The 13,800-nt window shown below is 45.3% G+C and overlaps 1 protein-coding gene across 1 annotated transcript in view; it reads right to left on the bottom strand.

The window, feature by feature from the left end:
* The window catches only part of ZNF335 (zinc finger protein 335), a 133,188-nt gene that overhangs the window by 39,173 nt on the left and 80,215 nt on the right, over window positions 1-13,800 (bottom strand). The window contains exons 8-11 of the mRNA XM_040330212.1: window positions 10,639-10,834; window positions 7,761-7,938; window positions 6,784-6,896; window positions 2,993-3,011 (exon numbers count right to left, since the gene is read on the bottom strand). Of these exons, the coding sequence (XP_040186146.1) occupies window positions 2,993-3,011; window positions 6,784-6,896; window positions 7,761-7,938; window positions 10,639-10,834 (506 nt within the window). The remainder of the gene's footprint in view (window positions 1-2,992; window positions 3,012-6,783; window positions 6,897-7,760; window positions 7,939-10,638; window positions 10,835-13,800) is intronic.

Raw genomic sequence — 13,800 nt, 5'->3', positions numbered from 1 at the left:
GCCCAGTCTGCCCCATAAGACTGGCATTACACTAGTGTAGCGCAAGCCGGTGGAGACTCTTTCTGTGCTGTCCCCCTGCAAAGTGCTGCCCTAGGCCTGGGCCAGGATACAGCATTGAGTCATTCGCCGTAACTCAATGTAGATTGAAAAACATTTAATGCCTTGTACACACGATCGGAATTTCCGATGGTAAAAGTCCGAATGACTTTTTCCCATCAGAAATTCCTACCGTGTGTGTGCCCCATCGGAGAAATTCAGATGAATTCTAGCAGAGTTTAAGTATAGAACATATTCTTTTTTACTATGATGGAATTCCGTTGGAATTCCGATGTGCTTTTGGCAAGGCAGAAGCCCGATAGTGTGTGCGGGGCATAACTCTTTACTGAAACATATGTACAAAAACAGATATACAACTCAGGGGACAATCACCCCTCCCTTTGGAATTCAGGGCGGGGTAAACTGTCCAATCAGCAAGGAGAGCTGTTGGAGAAATCCACCCTTCCCCTCTCCACCCTGCCCCCAGTTCACATGCCCAGAACACAAATACAAAAACATCCATCACATAATACATTTCTCCTAAGGCAGACAGACACAACAGAACAATGGGACACAGCCACACCCCAAACGATCCCAGCAAACAGTCCACAACAGCATTAGAACACACACAATATATCCAACATTCCAGTGTGGCTGTACAGCGAGTCGACTAGGACAGATCAGACTGGGGTTCTCGATCACCCTGTGCCCCTAATGGACACAGAGCTTCCAGAGCTCTCCAAGGTAAGATGGGTTCCACAAGCCCCCCACCCAAAGTGACTTCTGTCACACTGAGATTTAGGCCTCAGTCATATAGTCAAAGTGAACGCCTGTGAAATCCAGCAACATGTATACAATGGATGGCTCAGCCCGTATAACTGAATGACGGGTCCACAGCAGCCACAGATCTGATGTAAGCATTCTTCTGCAGGTATATGTACATCCAGTTATCAGGCCTTGTTCACATGTGCATACTACAATGTACACCTGTGCGAAGGGACATGTTTGTCCACACAGGGATGAACAGGTGTTCCATGCATCCTCATGCAGGCAGTCCCATTTAGTGCCAATCTTTGCAAGTGCAGGTGGTGTGCGACCCTTAACACACCATTTGGTTTAGGGCCATGTACATACACAACTGTCATTCGGGAGCAGTGGCTGTGTTAATGCAGCTGATGCATTTCCATTGACATGAATGGGACTGCCTCCCGGAACACCTTTGCATCCCCATGCAAAAAACATGTCTCCCGTACATATAAACACGCCCATGTACATTGCCTTGAAAAAGTATTCCTACCCCTTGAAATTTTCCACACTTTGTCATGTTACAACCAAAATCGTAAATGGATTTTATGTGATAGACCAACACAAAGTGGTACATAATTGTTTAGTGGAAGGAAAATGATAAATGGTTTTCAATTTGTTTGTTTTTTACAAAAAAATATCTTAAAAGTGTGACATGCATTTGTATTCAGCCCCCCTGAGTCAATAATTTGTAGAACCGCCTTTCACTGCAATTACAGCTGCAAGTCTTTTGGGGTATGTCTCCATTTTCACATCTAGTGAGTGACACTTCTTTGCAAAAAAGCTCAAGCTCTGTCAGATTGGATGGAGAAAGTCTGTGAACAGCAATTTTCAAGTCTTGCCACAGATTCTCAATTGGATTTAGGGCTGGACTTTAATTGGTCAATGCCAACAAATTAATATGCTTTGATCCAAACCATTCCATTGTAGCTTTGGCTGCATGCTTAGGGTCATTGTCCTGCTGGAAGGTGAACCTCAGCCCTAGTCTTAAGTCTTTTGCAGACTCTTAACAGGTTTTCTTCTAAGATTGTCCTGTATTTCGCTCCATTCATCTTCTGATCAACTCTGACCAGCTTTCCTGTCCCTGCTGAAGAAAAGCATCCCCACAACATGATGCTGCCACCACCATGTTTCACAGTGGGGATGGTGTGTTCAGGGTGATGTGCAGTGTTAGTTTTCCGCCACACAGCGTTTTTATTTTAGGCCAAAAAGTTCAATTTTCGTCTCATCTGACCAGAGCACCTTCTTCCACATGTTACCTGTGTCCCCCACATGGCTTCTCACAAACTGCAAAAGGGACTTCTTTTGGCTTTCTTTCAACAATGGCTTTCTTCTTGTCACTCGTCCATAAAGGCCAGATTTGTTGTTGAGTGCACGACTAATAGTTGTCCTGTGGACAGACTCTTCTACCTGAGCTGTGGATCTCTGCTTCTCCTCCAGAGTTACCATGGGCCTCTTGGCTGCTTCTCTGATTAATGCTCTCCTTGCCCGGCCTGTCAGTTTTGGTCTTGGTAGGTTTGCAGTTGTGCCATACTTTTTTCATTTTCAGATGATGGCTTGAACAGTGCTCTGTAAGATGTTCAAAGCTTGGGATATTTTTTTATGACCTAACCCTGCTTTAAACTTCTCCACAACTTTATCCCTGAGCTGTCTGGTGTGTTCCTTGGTCTTCATGCTGCGGTTTGTTCTCCAAGGTTCGCTAACAAACCTCTGAGGGCTTCACAGAACAGCTGTATTCATACTGAGATTAAATTACACACAGGTAAACTCTATTTACTAATTTCTAAAGGCAATTAGTTCCACTAGATTTTAGTTGGGGGATACCAGAGTAAAGGGGGCTGAATAAAAATGCACGCCACACTTTTCAGATATTTATTTGTATAAAAAAAAAATATGAAAACCATTTATAATTTTCCTTTCACTTCACAATTATGTGCCACTTTGTGTTGGTCTATCATATAACATCCCAATAATATACATTCATGTTTTTGGTAGCAACATGACAAAATATGAAAAAAGGGGGTACGAATACTTTTTCAAGGCCTACTGGTGGTTAGGGACGATGATAGAATCTATCTGCATCTAAGGGGTGGACTTTCTTTCGTATTAAAAAAAATAAAATAATGAAAAGTTTAAAGATGGATCATCTTACCAGCAAAGGTTGCTTCTTCCTGAAATACAAAAACAGCAAAATGAGAACAATGCACCCCGTATATTGCAAAAGCCACTCCTGGTCACAGTTTTACCAAAGACTAATCATACATGGTCTGGTAAGAGTGAGCCGGCTTAAAGCTGAACTCTAGACAGATATATAAGCACACAAATCAATGCAGCTCTATATTCATTAATAGACCACTGAATGCATTTTTTAGTGTAAGGCATCCTATACATAGATCAGTTTTTTTCTTTCAACCTGCGGGTTGAATGAAAGAACTGACTCGATTTCCCCAGCCACACACTTGAGGTGAATGGGGAAATCCTTCCTGTGGAGCTATTCTATTCTGACAACTGGAATACAGGATACACCAATGCTGGCAACGCTGATCAAGTGGGAAAACTCCAACAGGGCAGTTTTACAGAAGTTAATCAGTATATCGACTTCTATACAACCACACTGCTCATACATGGATCGAAAATTCCTCTGGTCCCTGTTGAACCGGCTGTATTTCGATCCATGTATGGCTGGTCCCTGCTGAACTGGCTGTATTTCGATCCATGTATGGCTGGCTTAGGAATCTGATTTTGATTTGATATCAACCTCTTGCAATCCCCTATACAGTAGCAATCAGACTGGGGGAGGAAGCGTGCTGCATGCCAATATGCAGACAAGGAACATTCTGATAAGAGGTGAGAGCAGAATGAACAAAGAGAAGACCTCAGTCTTTTGTACCTTTACTTTTCAATATTCAGGCTGGGATGAAGAGCCAATACATTAAGGCCCCTTTCACACGGTCGGATCGTTCTGGCCCGCCTGTCATATTTGTCGGCGGACTTGAGCGGCCGCTCCATACTTCTCTATGGAGCATCGGATGTCTGCTGACATCCGACCCGATCTGCTCCGCTAAGATCTGACGGATGGCGATACGTCGCCATCTGTCCATGGCGGATCGGGTAAGATCTGATGAAAACATGCTGTCCGTTTTAATCAGATCTCTCCATAGGAGACAGCGGCGCTGCACAAGCCCCACCCTGTTCAGTGAGCAGAGAGGGACTTGTCATCCGCCGGCTGAACGGAGATCTGTGGAGAGATCTCCCGTTGAGCTGGCGGACCCCGCTGAGTCATGTAAATCTCAGAATTCACTCAACAGGCAATACATGGGTCGAATTTCGAAAGAATATTCTTTAGAAAATCTTATCTAAGAATTTTAATTCAAATTTTGCACCACTAGTGGGCTGCAGCAACAGCCAATTTTCGTGCGTTCATTGAATTTGATCAATCAGGCATGTTGAATTTTTTTTGAAAAACAAAGGATTTTCTAATCAATGATGGGAGATTTGTGCGATAAATGTAAATCGAAAAAAAAATGTGCAAGAAAAGAAAATTCCCAGAAAGAAAAGGATTCCCAGTCATTAAAATTATTTTCTGTAGCAGCAGGAGGTGAAGTTGAAGGCTTGGTTGGTCGAATTTCGAAATCAATGGTGGCACCATTGGATCACAAAACACACAAAATGTTTGATTTTCAAAAGAAAATTCTTTCGAAATTTGACTATGTTTGGCCAGCCTAAGTAAAACAGTTGTGCTTTATGTATTGCAACACTGGCCCAGATTCAGTAAGCAATTGCGCCTGCGTAACGAGTTACGCAGCGACTGCAGCCTAAAATCTGCGTGGCATAAGGCTCTTATGCCACGCAGATTTTAGGCTGCATTCTTGCGTTGACCGCTAGGGGGCGCTCCCATTGTGGTCAGCGTATAGTATGCAAATTGCATACTTACGCCGATTCACAATGTTGCGCGGGCCCTGCGTACGCAAGTTACGAAGTTTCCGTACGGCGTCTTTAGCGTAAGGCTGCCCCTTCTAATAGTAGGGGCAGCTAATGCTAAAGTATACCCTCCGTTCCCGCGTCGTGAAATTTGAATTTCACGCCGTTTGCATAAGTAATACGTGAATGGCGCTGGACGCCATTCACGTTCACTTTGAAGCAAATGACGTCCTTGCGACGTCATTTGCCGCAATGCATGTCGGGAAAGTTTCCCAACGGCGCATGCGCTTTACGGGAACGCGCCTAATTTAAATGATTCCGCCCCCGGCGGGATCATTTACATTGCGCGCGCTTGCGCCGGGCAATTTTGCCGGCGCACCCTCGCAATTTACGGAGCTACTGCTCCGTGAATCGAGGGCAGCGCAAAATATTTGCGGGGGCGCAGGGCAAAATCGTTGCCCTGCGCCTCCTCAAATAGAGCGCAGATCTCTTTGAATCCGGGCCACTGTATTTATCTGTCTGTCTTGTGTTCAGCTTTAAACTTGACTTGGGCAGAAGTGAAAGCCAAGCGTCTAGAATCCAAGGGGTCTCCACAGTAATAAAGGGCTCAGTATAAAGACCAACACATGGCACAACTATGGTACTATACTTCAGCTTTGTTTTTATCTTAGAAACCAGTGGCGGTACGTCCATAAAGGGTGCATGGGTGCCGCCCCCTCTCTCCTGCCACCTGTGTATCACCATAGATACAGGGTTTGACAAATTTGCTTGGAATCTAGGAGCCAGCTAAAAAAGTTAGGAGCCAGAAACGCACCCCGTCCCGACGAGCTCACGAGCAGAAGCGAACGCATAAGTGAGTAGTGCCCACATATGTAAACTGTGTTCAAACCACACATGTGAGGTATTGCCGCGATTGGTAGAGCGAGAGCAATAATTGTAGCCCTAGACCTCCTGTGTAACTCAAAACATGCAACCTGTAGAATTTTTTTAAACGTCGCCTATGGAGATTTTAAAAGGGAAAAAATTTGTCGCCATTCCACGAGCGGACACAATTTTGAAGCGGGACATGTTGGGTATCAATTTACTCAGCGTAACATTATCTTTCACAATAAAATTGGGCAAACTTTACTGTGGCCTTATTCTTTAATTAAAAAAGTGATTTTTTTACCAAAAAAGCGTGCTTGCAAGATCGCTGCGCAAATAGGTTGTGACAGAAAATATTGCAATGACCGTCATTTTATTCTATAGGGTGTTAGAATAAAAAATATATATAATGTTTGGGGGTTCAAATTAGATTGCTGGTTGTCTTGTCATGCCAACGGCCACCACAAGATGGCACCAGATCACAGTAGGAAGCATAGGCCTGCAGAAGGCCGCAAAGCCGTGGCCTCAATTACCGGCCGGCGTGATCGTGCGGCGGGGGAGGTGGGGGCGCACGGCGACACAGGATGGGGTATCCATTTCTGCAGGCCTATGCTTCCTTCCCCAGGTGCCAGGTCGCTAATTCTAGTCGCAATTGCGACCTGGCGCCCAGATTTCGTCGAACCCTGCCATAGATAGATTCATGAATTGCATGAATCTATCTATGGTCACCACTGCCACCCCCTTTTCAGGTGCCCTTTTCAGGGGAGTATTTTTTGGAACCACCCGATTAGAGCCATAGGCGCTTGCTGTTCACTCGGAATGGTGTTAGGAAAGCAAATGAGAGGATGGGAGAAGACATCGAGGAGCGAGGAGCATGGAGGACCATGACCCGCTGCCCCACTAAGACAGTGGCAGCATTTGATGGGCACAGTAGCAGCAATTGATGGGCACAGTGGCTGCCTTTGATGGGCACAGTGGCTGCCTTTGATGGGCACAGTGACTGCCTTTGATGTGTTTTTTTTTCAGTTTGTTTGCGCCCCCCCCCCCCCCCCCAAAGATTTTGAGTACCAGCCGCCACTGTTAAAACATCTAAGATCAAGTCAGGATCTTTCTAATTCTAAGAAACAAGTACTAAGCACCCTTTCTTCTAAAACCTACCGTTCTTGCTTGTGCACAATAGAGTGTCTTATCACATCCTTTTTGTAGACACTTGTGTAGTCACACTGGTCACATTTGTGTGGCTTACTTCCCTGATGGTTAAACATGTGCTCCTTGACCAAAGAAAGAAAAAAAAAGTTCAGATTCATACACATAAATGTTAATTAAATTGCTACTTCTAAAAAATCATCATTATGTAACTATAAACTACACCTGATTCTTACTTAAATTGGAACTTCACTCTCTCAATCAACATTGATTATTTTTTATCTTCATGCTGCTATCATTAGTAAATAGACAGAAAAGTATATCATATATATACACTTAAATATTTTAGTTTAAATTTAACTTTTTTTTTTTTTTTTTACATTCCTTCAGTTATTTTCCTGGTTTCTTGCCTAAGCAAATAATGTCATACATCCCAGGAGTCTTCAGGAGGAGGGGTTTTCTTAGCTAAGAACAGCATACCTGAGTCAAGGGCAGATTGATTCTAGGAAGTAAATGCTACATAAATCATTTGCCCTTACTCAAGATGGCCACGGTCAAAAAAGGGGTGTTTTTTCAACGTGGCCGGCCAAATTTTGATCCATTTTAGGGCACTGTGGTTATACAGAAGTCGATCTACCAATCGATTTATGTAGAACTGCTCTGTTGGATTCCCCTCGCTTGATCAGCGCCGCAGGCTATAGCCTTCCACGCTGATCAGTGTATTCTGACAGGGGGGGGGGTTCCCCAACTATCAGAATACAATAGCTGAGCAGAAGGATTCCCCCGTCCACCTCAAATGTGTATGTGGATGGAGGAATCAGGTCAGTTTTTTCCTTCAACCTGCTGAATGAATGAAAAAAAAAACTGACTAATGCTTTACCTGTTGAGATACAAAAATTTCCCCTCATATCTCTTGAATATACTGTATATTTGTCACGATGTACAAACATGTGACTTCCTGGCAGCAGCCTCATTGAAAAGACACTTACCTTTAATGAAGACCATCTTCGGCACTGGTAGTTACACTGATGGCACCGAAATGTTTGGGGGTCACTGCCATCGTGCGAGTTCACATGAAAGGTATAGTCTTCTTGTGTGAGGAAACGGGAGCCACAGACACGGCACATAAATTGTCTGAGTAGTGGCCTACTTGGAGGTTTATAACACCTGCGGGTTATAAGGTACAGTATAAGAAAATGATGCAACTAGTTGCTGCTCATATAAGAGGTCAGTGCTGTTTTCATACAATAATAATAACAATGAGGGGTAACCAAACCCCAGAACTCTACATGTTAACTTGCTCTTACTCAAAAGCAAACCAAATCATGGAAAGTGCATGATCAGGAAGCTGCTTTAGTCTACTTCTACAGTATGTGACCGTGTACACAGTCTCGTTTATTGCCGTTTTTAGGCAGTTGCGTTTAACAGCATTTCTTTGAAAGAAAAAAAATGGGTTCAGACGCAGAAGATTTCCACGTTTCAGACACCAAACGCGATAACCCGTGTTTAGCCGCATTTCGTTTATAGGTGTTTTTCGTTCCTAAAAAAAAAAAAAAACGCGGCTTGTAAACGAGGCAAAACTGACGTTTTAAACGTGGGTTACCATCTGTCAAGTTTAATCATTTAGAAGCAGTTGTAAAAACGTCCCGTTTACATGGAGCCCAACTCCCTGGATCCAGCAAAGCACAAACAGTTTCGCCATTTCTTTTTACAAGGTTACTAGCGTTATTATATCCATGTTACAACCCTGAAACAGTCAAGCATTTTAATTGTGCTCTACTCCCCCCCCCCCCCCCCCCAGACAGGACCAGATGATGGCAGCAGAAGGGGCAGCCTTTCTCCATGCTGCCACTCTAGCTCACCATGCACCCCCCTGATGGGCTTGGTTAAGCAGTACAAGCAGAAGAGGCATTGTGTCCCCATCTGGTCATAAAATAGTTGCAACTGTCAGGGTGTCAAGTGACTGCTAGGTCTCTTATCATATTAGGTTTGGGGATGAACATGTAAAGGAAAATCGTAAAAAAAAAAAAAAAAAAATAGGTATGATTGTCTATATACATTGTACGTACATAATGCAATTATATTTCCAAAAGCTCTCATTAAGAACTGTCCGATAAATACAGCTGGGCCACCCCGTTACCTGCCTCCAGAACTCACATTATGGACACAAACAATGCAGCTTGTTAATACAGCATTAACTGTATTTTTTTTAAATAAATCAATGTGGGTACGTGAATTTTACTTGGCGTCAGCTCCTTGCTGCCCAACTGTACAGAAGAGCTCAAAGTGGAAGAGGAGCAACACAAGAGGAAAATCAGCATAAGGAACACATGTGTTACCTAACCACCTCAATAAAAAAAAAAAAAAAAAAAAAAACACTTTTATCCAGGGGTCAAGTCCTGGTAAAAAAGTGAGGGAACTCACCCAAGACCAAAACCCCTCCCCCAAAACAAAAAAACAAACAAAAAAACGTATCCACGCATCCCCACCCCCGCCCAGGATTATCTGTATACCTTTCCACAATGTATCCCCGCCCAGCATCATCCATCCCTCTCCATAGGGCATCCCCACACAGAATTATCTGCATCCCTCTCCACAATGTATCCCCATCCCCACACAGAATCCTGGAGAGGGATGGATGATGCTGGGCGGGGATACATTGTGGAGAGGGATGGATGATGCTGGGCAGGGATGGGGATACATTGTGGAGAGGGATGGATGATGCTGGGGGGAGATGGGGATACATTGTTGAGGAGAGGGATGGATGATGCTGGGCAGGGATGGGGATACATTGTAGAAAGGGATGGATGATGCTGGGTGGGGATGGGGATACATTGTGGAGAGGGATGGATGATTCTGGGGGGAGATGGGGATACATTGTGGAGGAGAGGGATGGATGATGCTGGGCTGGGATGGGGATACATTGTAGAAAGGGATGGATGATGCTGGGCGGGGATGGGGATACATTGTGGAGAGGGATGGATGATTCTGGGGGGAGATAGGGATACATTGTGGAGAGGGATGGATGATTCTGGGGGGAGATGGGGATACATTGTGGAGAGGGATGGATGATTCTGGGGGGAGATGGGGATACATTGTGGAGGAGAGGGATGGATGATGCTGGGCAGGGATGGGGATACATTGTAGAAAGGGATGGAGGGATGGATGATGCTGGGCGGGGAATGAGGATACATTGTGAGAACTGGGGGGGGGGGGGGGGTCCGTGCTGTAGCCATATATCGGCTAGAGCATGGTGGGCAAGTAGTTAAAACAGTACTATACTCATAAGCAAAAATGTCATATATTGCAGCTAATCCTTAGATGTGATGGCTGCATTGGTGTTCTTTTTTTAGGCTTTCTTCTCTCTCTCTGTTTTCACCTGGTAGGCTGGCCAGTAACAAAACTCCGGTGCCTACACTTTGTATGAAGGAGCACAGAGACACCGTTGGACAGAAGGATTGTCAGGCTGGGGGAAGCGACATGTACTACCAGATTTAGAAGCACTAACAAATTGAAGCCAGACTCTAGCTCATACTTTTTAAGCAGTTACAACAGTTTTTTTCCTTTTGGGATAAAGGTTCTACATAGATTAATAAAAACTAACCAATGCAAGCACCCCTGTCAGTGGGAAATGGTTTGTCTCAAACCGTTACATGCTACATCTGCAGGACAGCTTGTTCAGTTGAAAAATAACAGACTTGCTGGCCAGATCACGAAAATACAAATCCTTTGGCAGGCAAATCAGCTACCTTATATACCTTTCAGCTTTAAAAGTGCAAAGAGTTGGCCAGAAAACCATTATTTCAGTTCTGATGCAATTTTCAAAATGGACCCACAAGATGATTTACAACAGTATCATACGCTCACCTCCGTCCTCTGTAGCGACGATACTTTCTACCCAGCAAGTGTTTGGGCGGGCGCCCACGTGGCCTAGTAGGTGGTTTCTGTTCCTCCTCAATAGGTGTGGGTGAGATATCTTTATTTTCCACATCAGACAGAACAACAGAAATTTCTGCTTGACTGACAGCTACGGGCATTGGCAGACTACTGTCTGGAGTGGGTCCTAGAGAAGAAAAGCACAGCAGATTATGTTTGCAGTTCAGTGCAATTGCTCAATTTAAGTTGTAAAAACTGAGAAAGAGAAGATTGGAAAGATTCCATGTGCTAGTTTTCTAGCGCCGACTGCAGAATGAAAACAGCCGACTAGTTATTACTAGAAATACACAAGGCCTTAGTAAGCAATACAAAAGACTTCGATGCCTTTACTACACATCATTAGAAAACAATTCTTATGAGTAAATATTATTCTGTAATTTACCATCCCTTCTTTTTTGGTCTAGTTTTTACCACCGCTATCAAATTGGCCCACGCTATTGTTAACCACTTAAGCCCCGGACCAATATGCAGCTAAAGGCCCAGGCCAGCTTTTGCGATTCGGCACTGCGTCGCTTTAACCGACAATTGCGCGGTCGTGCGACGTGGCTCCCAAACAAAATGTACGTCCTTTTTTTCCCACAAATAGAGCTGCTCGCTGCTCCATCGTTGTCTCTATCCAGCGACGGGTGATCTCTCCAGCGATTGGTCCAGCGATGAGAACATCCATCCATTCAGAGCACAGCTCAGCGAATGACGCGCCGATGCTTTGACGTTTCTTTTATAGGGGAGGCGGGCCACGCGTCACGTGACCCTGTCCCGCTCTGACGCAAGGGCTGTCCCAGTGACGTAGCAGAGTGTGCGTCAGAGGGGGACGGGGTCATGTGACGCGTGGCCCGCCTCCCCTATAAAAGAAACGTCAAAGCATCGTCTGGATGGATGTTCTCATCGCTGGACCAATCGCTGGAGACATCACCCGTCGCTGGATAGAGACAACGATGGAGCAGCGAGCAGCTCTATTTGTGGGAAAAAAAGGACGTACATTTTGTTTGGGAGCCACGTCGCACGACCGCGCAATTGTCGGTTAAAGCGACGCAGTGCCGAATCGCAAAAGCTGGCCTGGGCCTTTAGCTGCATATTGGTCCGGGGCTTAAGTGGTCGCTGGAGAGATCACCCGTCGCTGGATAGAGACAACGATGGAGCAGCGAGCAGCACCGATCGTCTTTTTTCACCACTGGATTTTTATTTGGTTTCATTAATAAAGTAATTTGTTCTACGGTGTGTGTGTTTTTTTTTCTGAAAACTACCATTTACACTTCCTTCGTGAAATGGTAGGGGTACAGTGTACCCCATTACCATTTCACACAGGGGGGCCAGGATCTGGGGGTCCCCTTTGTTAAAGGGGTCTTCCAGATTCTGATAAGCCCCCTGCCCGCATACCCCCACAACCACCGGGCAAGGGTTGTGGGGAGGAGACCCTTGTCCCCATCAACATGGGGACAAGGTGCTTTGGGGGCACCCCAAAGCACCCTCCCAATGTTGAGGGCATGTGGCCTGGTGCGGTTCAGGAGAGGGGGGGCGCACTCTGTCCCCCCCTCTTTTCTGCGGCCGGCCAGGTCAACGTGCTCGGATAAGGGGTCTGGTGTGGATTTTAGGGGGAACTCCACGCCATTTTTTTTTTAAATTTGGGGTGGAGTTCCCTTAAAATCCACACCAGACCTGAAGGGTCTGGTTATGGATACTTAGGGGGAACCCCACGTCATTTTTTTTTTAAATTGACGGCGGGGTTCCCCTTAATATCCATACCAGACCTAAAGGGTCTGGTTATTGAATTTGGGGGGACCTCCGCACATTTTTTTTTTTTTTACTAAAAGTCCGTGTCCCATTGACTTCAATGGGGTTCGGGTTCCCGAACCCGAACTTTTTTTTTTAAAGTTCGGGTTCGTGTCCGAACATCCAGGTGTCCGCTCAACCCTAGTGCATGCTCAAAAAGAAGGGCTGGTTAACACTGGATGAATTGGGGTGTGCTTGCATATGTAATCCTGAGAAGGAAGTGTCACCAGCACATCAGGATCTCCACAATTGGGTCCAAAACTTTAACCACAAAGGGGGTTATTTACTAAAGGCAAATCCACTTTGCACTACAAGTGCAAAGTGCACTTGGAAGTGCATTTGCTGTAGATCTGAGGGGGACATGCAATGAAAATAAAAAACAGGATTTTAGCTTGCACATGATTGGATAAAAAAATCAGCAGAGCTTCCCCTCATTTCAGATATACCCCTCAGATTTTGTAAATAACCCCCACAGTATCAAAAAAGAAAAGCAACGTTTCTGAGCCACGCAGAACCCCTTCATCAGGCATGTGACCTCACATGCCCGATGACCCCACATGCCTGACGAAGGGGTCCTGCGTGGCTCCGAAACGTCACTTTTATTTTTTGATACTTTGGGATTAAAGTTTTGGGCCCAATTTTGGAGATCCTGGTGTGCTGGTGACACTTCCTTCTCATGATTGCAGTCGGTTCCAGCCGTTGGTCATTTCAACACCAATCTAAGATACAGCCGTTTCTGCAGGAACGCGTGCGTTGGGAGTTATGCATTGGAGGTGTATATGTAATCCAAACGCACAGCATTCAAGAAGGAATGTCTCCCTGTGAACACCGTTCACACCAGTGTTGCCAACCGTCAGTATTTTTACTGGCAGCCAGTAAAAAACTGGCACTTTTCTCCTGCCAGTAACAGGAAAAAGTTGCCAGTAAAAAATATGGCTGTGAGGTGCAGATTGGAGCTGCGCATACGGAGGGTCTGGTGGAGGTGGTACCCAAGTGTGTCACGTGATGTCATAGTGTAAGCGAGCCAAACGGACTAGCCAGAGGCTCCTGTGTCAGTCTGCAGGATGGGAGCACGGCAGGGCAGGCCAGGAGCAGGATTGTCAGTGCTGTTTGGACTGAAGTGGACTGAAGGGACCACCTGGTGTGAAAGAGAAACGGTCATTGCGATTCAGGAGAGGACATGTCATATCGGTGACGTGTCATCACCATCTGTGCACACTGCTGCCAGTGTCACTGTGAGAGTCAATTTCATGAGTGTGTTTGCCCACCCATTCTAATTTCTAGCCCTCCTGGGTCCTGTCCATAGGTGTGCGCAGCCTATTG

Source organism: Rana temporaria, chromosome 12, assembly GCF_905171775.1.
Source record: "Rana temporaria chromosome 12, aRanTem1.1, whole genome shotgun sequence".
NCBI classification, from domain to species: domain Eukaryota; kingdom Metazoa; phylum Chordata; class Amphibia; order Anura; family Ranidae; genus Rana; species Rana temporaria.
Note: the sequence above shows the minus strand (reverse complement) of the source record. Positions and strands in the feature narration are given on the sequence as shown.